This window comes from Nicotiana sylvestris, chromosome 1 (assembly GCF_000393655.2).
Source record: "Nicotiana sylvestris chromosome 1, ASM39365v2, whole genome shotgun sequence".
NCBI classification, from domain to species: Eukaryota; Viridiplantae; Streptophyta; class Magnoliopsida; order Solanales; family Solanaceae; genus Nicotiana; species Nicotiana sylvestris.
In genome coordinates, this window is record NC_091057.1 from 22,446,382 (window position 1) to 22,453,871 (window position 7,490).

The following is a 7,490-nucleotide window of genomic DNA, read 5'->3' on the forward strand; positions in this document are numbered from 1 at the left end:
CCTTTTCTCCGCGATAAACATTCAAAGACTATGAGTTATTTTGTCTAACACTTGCTTGGGATAATCGTTTCCTTTTGATAATCAATGTAGCTTAGGATTTATCTTTATTTATAGAGTCAAATTATAAGTATTTTAATTCAATGAGAAGAAACCTGGAGAATATCTTTAGACAAAAAGAAACAAAAGATGAAAGGTTTGTTTTAAAAGAAATTCTAGCAATCAACTGCATATATTAATATTTTACGTGATGCAATACCTTTTAAAAAAATGGACGGAAAGATTACTTTCATTCGATAACTTCTTAATATGTATGCGGCTGTCAAAAGGAGGCTACAACTTCTAAAAAAACAAGACACAATGAAGTACTTGCAACATTATTTATATTCATATTAAAACTATGTATTGATGAAATATCAAAATTCGAGAAAATTATCAAGCTAAATATGTGGTATATTAGATGAACTGCATAAGAAAAAGTTATACCATTTTAGTTTAGTGTCTACAACAACAAAATATAATAGTGACATCGAGTCATTCAAATTAAATAGGCTGATTATATATTCATCAAGTTCAACTTGTGCTTTTTCCTTTCAAATTTTCAGTTACTAATTTTGCACAAGTTTTAATATTATTTATATCGTTTTAAATTTTTTGTACCAACACGTGTCCAGAGACTAGTAATAATGATAAAAGAGAATATTATCCAGAGATTACTTACTTAAACGACATATATCTTTATATACTGTTTTTTCTCGTATTTGTAATATTCTCACATAAAATAGTACACATGATTGTTGCATAATTTAATGCATGTTTTATTTAATACCATCAACCAAACGCCACATTAGTTGAGCGGAGATTATATTTTATTCTTTACGGCCAACCAAACGTTGCATTAGTTATACAAAGGTAATTTTTCTTAATCCCTCAAACGAAACACTGTATTATTTTTTTTCGGTTTGGGGGAAGGGGGGGGGGGGGTATGCTGGTTTTCTAATCCTTAAACTTAGGGTAGAATACATAGTTTACCCCCGGAACTATGGACCAAATCCCTGTGACACACCTTTTGAGAACAAAAATTACCTTACACACTCAACCTTGCCCGAGTGTGTCTAATACACACCTCTTTAGTGTTTGACCACTTTTTTCTCAGTAAGTGTAGTCACGCACTAATAATAATGTGGCACGTGTGATTAACCTTTTGTAAAAAATAAAAAATACTTGAAATTATAATTATATCCTAATTGCCAAAATATTCTTCCATCTTCTTCATCTTCCCCAAGCTATACCATCATGGCTGCTAACTCTCCAAAGCGAAACACTGATGCAAAAAGAAAAAAAAAATACCACTACGTCATCCTACCACATTTAAGACCCACCACCCCAACCGCATAAATACCCCACTAATCTTCATTTTCTTTGCCACATTCAACATTCCGGCAGTTTAAATTCACTATTACTCTCTATTTTTTTGCCGTGTTCAATATTCCACCCATTTAATTATAAAACTCAGATTTGTCTGTGCTATAATTTTGAAAACTGGTCGTGTCTCTTCCAGTTCATGAGATCATAGACAAGGCCTTCGTCATTGCCATATATAAATAAGACTTCAGAAAAAAGGACTACATATCAAAGTTGTTAGAGAGAAAAAAAAATAAAACCCGATTGGGATTATTCTGTATCTAGTTTATCAAAACTGGAAAAAGAGCAATCATTCTGGGATTAAATCACCTTCCTTATTATTTCAAGAAGCTAATCAAAATCTAAATCTGAAAAACACCCAATCTCAAAAACAATTGTCAATTTGGAGATTTGAATCGCGAGTCATAACCAAAATATATTGGTGTTCAAATATGGAAACTCTCGTTCTTTGTATTTTCTCGTTCCCCTTTAGATCTTGGGGGAAAAATCTGGTGGGGGGTTGTGGTGTTGTGACATAAGAACCTGGAAAAGAATTGATGAAATCTTTTTAGAGAATAAAAAAATGAAAAATGAAAAATCTGCACAAATAGTTTCCAGATGACGATTTAGATACAACATGTTAACTCTTCACTCGCCTCTTATGCGTGTAAATCACGAGTGTAAAAGTGGTGTGTATTAAATACACTTTGAAAAGATTGAGTATGTAAGGTAATTTTTGTTCCCAAAAGGTGTGTTACAGGAATTTGGTCCATAGTTCCGAGAGTAAACTATTTATTCTGCCTGAAACTTAGTGTTGGTAATATTTTTCGATTTGACTATTGAGGAAATAGCCTATATGTGAACTTTAAGTAGAAAAGATGGGATATTAATATTATAGCCAGTAGTGACGTTTTGTAGTGAATGCTGGAATGACTTCTGCAGTTATCAGAAGGCAGAACCTGATGTCATCATATCTCTCTATATGTGAATAACAGACATACTAAACCAAGAAAATAACAATTCATTCCACCAACTATTTCTGTTCTTGCTCACTCCTACCTGATTTTGATTATGATATATTTTATGTGCTCCATTTAATTTTTAAATAATAGGGCCTCAAATTATAGCTCAAAGTATAATCCCATTAAGTCACTACATTTGATTCAATTCTATTTCTTTAAGCGACCAAAGGTGGTCCTAGTGAAAGCTGGCATCTTTATTACCTTTCTCCTATCCAACTTTGTGTGGTCTTGGAGATAGTGGTGCCTTTTTCTTTTTTATTTATAAATATACATTCTTATATTTTTAAAGTTTATTTAGCTTTCTTGTGGTTTTCCAAGAGTGGTAACTTTTTATCTTCACTATCTTCTAGTGATGAAAATTTTATTTTGTGTGTGATACAATTGACACTAGTTGTACGAGGCTGTTTTTTGTCTCACAGTTTTGTGGATCCAGATTTCTGTGGACCCAGAAGTATAAGATTGGGGTCTACAAATTTGTGAGACAAAAAGGAGCCTCATACAACTAGTGTCAGTTGTACGAGACACAAAATAAAACTTTTCCCTGCATTCAATTTCAAAGTATCATCTTAGGATCGGCCTGAAACAAATCTCTATCTCCTAGAGGTAGGGGTAAGGTCAGTCTACACATTACCCTCTCCAAACCCCAGTATTTGTTATTGTTGTATACAATTTCAAAGTAACTTGTATTTACAATTTCACCGAAAACACAAAAAAAAAACAAGAAACAAAGATGGTTTTCTCCGGGGGTGAAGAACATCAGGGTACATTTCAACAAAACTATGATAAACAGAGTGAATTAAAAGCATTTGATGACACAAAGGCTGGTGTCAAAGGGGTTGTTGATGCTGGAATTACTAAAGTACCCCGGATGTTCATTCATCCACAAGAAAGCATACATAACTCCTCAAACTCCACTGAGAAAAATTTCATTTTTCCAGTAATTGATCTTGAAGGCATTGATCATCCAATCAAGCATAAAGAAATTGTCGATAAAGTTCGAGATGCATCAGAGACATGGGGATTTTTTCAAGTGGTTAATCATGGAATTCCATTACCTGTCCTTGAAGAAATGTTACAAGGAGCCCGGCGATTTTTCGAGCAAGATATCGAGATTAAGAGACAATATTATACTCGAGATAATACAAAAAAAGTGGCACATGTTAGCAATTTTGATTTGTATAGCACATCTGTTCCAGCAGCAAGCTGGAGAGACTCACTTTATTGTGTTATGGCTCCTAATCCTCCTGATCCAGAGGAACTGCCAGTAGCATGCAGGTATGTTCTAACATGAATTAGAAAGAAAATATTCTTTCACAAAACACCAACCAAATTTGCTTACTTTTTAGTATCTAGTTATGGTGGGTACGAGGAGGGGTAGAGGTAGGCCAAAGAAGCATTTGAGATGATAAGGCAGGACATGGCGTAACTGGAGTTTACTGAGGAGATGACCTTTGGTAGCAGGATGTGGAAGTCGAGAATAATGGTAGAAGGTTAGTAGATAGTCGAGCGTGTCCGTTTTTCTTTCGTAGTCCATTAGCATTAGTGTTAGTGTGGTTTCGGTTTATTCTTAGATTGATACTACTACCCATTGTTTGATTGCTATATTTGCGTCGACTTTCTTAATATTTTGTGTTCGTTTTATTCTCAGATTTCTATACTACCTATTGTTTGATTGCTTTCTTTGCCTCAGTTTTCTTAATATCTTGAGTTATTACTACTTGTCGATGCTACTCCTTCTCTTCTTTTCTTCCGCCGAGGGTCTATCATAAATAACCTCTCTGCCTTTCCAGGGTAGGAGTAAGACTGCGTACATCCCACCCTCTCCAGACCCCACTTGTGGGAATACACTGCGTTTGTTATTGTTGTTCAGTATCTAGTTATGTTTAGTAGAGGGCTAGAGGCAGATCTTGGAGATTTAAACTTTATGGGTTTAAGCTCGGGATTTATCACAGTCCATTTGATTTAATAGGTTCCAAGTCTATTATTTGTACTTATTTAGTAGTAGATTTATTAACACGTATATAGGGTATGAAGAAAAATTACTGAGTTCGCTGAACCTATAGAAGGTGTATTCGATCCACACCTGATGTTCAATGTAACAAAAATCAAGAATACATCATGACAAAGTATTATAGTATCTGAATTCTGATGTGCTGTCATTGCAGCTGTTTTATGTTAAAATGTGAAATTTGGTGGACAATATGAAAAATAACAATTTTTTTACAGGAAGTCAAGTTGCTGAAAACTAATTGAGTATACTCATTTGTATCTGCAGCTTTATCTATGTTTTATAATATTTTGCAGGGAGATTTTAATGGATTTTTCTGAGCATATGATGAAATTAGGCTACTCATTACTGGAATTATTGTCCGAGGGTCTCGGTCTCAATTCTTGTCATCTTAAAGATATGAACATTGCTGAGGGGCTATCTATTGGCCACCATTACTATCCAGCATGTCCTCAGCCGGAACTCACTATAGGCACCAGAAAGCATTCAGACTGTGTTTTTATGACAGTGCTTCTGCAAGATGATATAGGAGGTCTACAAGTTCTTCACCAAAATCAGTGGATTGATGTTCCTCCTTTATCGGGCGCTCTAGTGGTGAATATTGGAGATATGCTGCAGGTTAGAATTTTTTTGCTAATAATACTTAAGCTTTTAGATGAAACAATCGCATAATTCAATACATGTTAATGTGACTGATAATTTAATCATAATACATTGTCTTGGTACTGAGAGAAAATTTGCTTATTTGATGTTTTTTCCAGCTAATATTAAATGACAAGTATCTAAGTGTTGAGCATAGAGTATTGTCAAATAAAGTAGGTCCAAGAATATCAGTCCCAAGCTTCTTCAGCACAGGTGCATTTCCTTCTTCCAGGATTTATGGACCAATTAAGGAATTGTTATCAGAATGTAATCCGCCAAAGTATCGTGCAACCACAGTGAAGGAATATACAGACTTCTTCCGCAGTAAAGGCTTTGATGGAACTTCTGCATTGCAGCATTACAAGATCCTATCCTAGAAATGAAGAAATTTAATCGAATGCATATCAGAGCTCAGAATCGAACTTATGATGTACAATTAGCCGATAAATATACTGTAACTAAATTTCCATAGATGTTGACAAATGCCTTGCTAATTTTCTGTTGAAATTTGTTTTAATAAATCACTGATCTACTCAAGGCTTACATGCAATATAACGCTTGGAAATATAATCAATTATAGAAATTTAGAAGCATTTCTTATTACGCATCCATATTATATGCTTTCTAGTCATGCTAGCCATGGATGATTGCCTATATACTTTCAGCTTTTAAACAAATTCATTTCTTAGCTTTAATAAATGGATACTGGAGTTCATTTATTTCTTTTCAAGATTCAGTTCAGCATGTCACCATTTGAAAATTTCCAGTGTTAATCATGGAGATGAAAGTGCAAGTATACCCTCAATGGTCATATTAAATTGGACCTTTTTTCTTTTTCTATTGAGAAAACAAACTCACATATGCTGTATTCTTAATGTCTTGGTGATTCATAGTCATTACTCATTAATGTGTTGTGCCTACTATCCATGGAAACTATCTCCATGACTACAATAAGATTGAGGAAATTTTTTGTCTTGTTCTTCTATCTACCTTCCATGGAGAAACATGAACAATGGGATTCATACAATGACCCTAACTTATTTGGGATTGAAGCATAGTTGTTGTTATTGTGATCTGCTTATCTATGTTTCATAAACTACCACTATATCTTCTATTCCCTCAGTTCACTTTTACTTTGCAGGTATACTAAAAATAAATTTTTATTTTACTTGTCACTTTACGCATATCAAGAGAAGACAAATTTTTTTCCCTGATATACCCACAGTATTTATTACTCATTTTAAATCATTTTCTCAAATTCAATAAAATATGCATAAATTAATATGAGTATCATAGTAAATTATGCACTTTATTTATTATTTCTTAAGGGGCACTAGAAGTCAAAACGTGCCAAGTAAAAGCGAACATAGAGAGTAATTGAAGGATTGCATATAGGTGTTCGTAACACGTAGCGGAAGACAATAACAATCTTAAGCAAATCTTTTCGTGTTTAAAATTTATTTACATGTCAAAGATCAGATCTAAGACGTACCTGGTGAAGAGAGTCTCATTTCAAAATTTCTTCGATAGTGTGAAGAATTTATGCGTATCCACACCGAGACCGATCCTTGCTATCAACTCTTTGATCAACGAAACCCACGAACAAATTGAACGAAAAATTTGCGCTGAAATTTTTATCAAAAATATCAACTCAAATTAGAAGAACAAGAAACACTTTTCTTGTAATTGTATTTTCTCTCTTGACTTTATTGCACTCTCACTTTCACAAAGTATTTTTATTCTCAAGAATTAATAATGCGGCAAATTTTCTCCATAACCCTTTATATAGCATTACCTGTAAATCTTTTTCCTATTTGGGTAAGGTAATAATTTACTAAGGGTAAAAGTTTATTCCAAAAATAAACTTGATCGATTATTTTCTAACGAAAATCAGAATCCCATTCTTAATGGGTTTGGTGCCCAACGTCCTTCCTAAGGACTTTGACGTGAAGGTTCTGTTAATGTCCAATTCCAAATTGGACTTTAAGTACTACTCCAAATAATATTTTATATTAAAACTACCAATACCATTCTTATGGGTTGAAGTAACCGGCGATTTTCACGTTGATAAATTAATCTTTATTAATATTTATATACATATCTTTTATATATATATATATATATATATATATATATATATATATTTCAACCAAGAGATAATTTAATTTTCTATTCCAAATAGAAAACCTCAATTTGTTCACAATATTAATTACACTCCATGTGTTAGCAAAGAATATAATAATATTTCACTTAGACTAATAACTAAATTTATTTGACTAATTAAATTCCTTAATTTAGTTATCAAATATAAAGTAATTAATCCTCTAGCAAAGATCAGAACACTCGTTAGTGTGCAACCCCATAGGTTCAATACTAAACCGGTAGTAAATTGATCACATCAATATACTAATCAAGGG

The 7,490-nt window shown here is 33.2% G+C and overlaps 1 protein-coding gene across 1 annotated transcript; it reads left to right on the forward strand.

Annotated features, from left to right (window-relative positions):
• The first annotated feature begins 3,046 nt into the window (after window positions 1-3,046).
• On the forward strand, window positions 3,047-5,623 carry LOC104247695 (1-aminocyclopropane-1-carboxylate oxidase homolog). The gene is made up of 3 exons (XM_009803772.2): window positions 3,047-3,698; window positions 4,728-5,049; window positions 5,193-5,623. Exons 1-3 carry the CDS (start codon window positions 3,154-3,156, stop codon window positions 5,448-5,450), a joined length of 1,125 nt encoding a protein of 374 aa, XP_009802074.1. The 5' UTR covers window positions 3,047-3,153; the 3' UTR covers window positions 5,451-5,623.
• The last annotated feature ends 1,867 nt before the right edge of the window (window positions 5,624-7,490 follow it).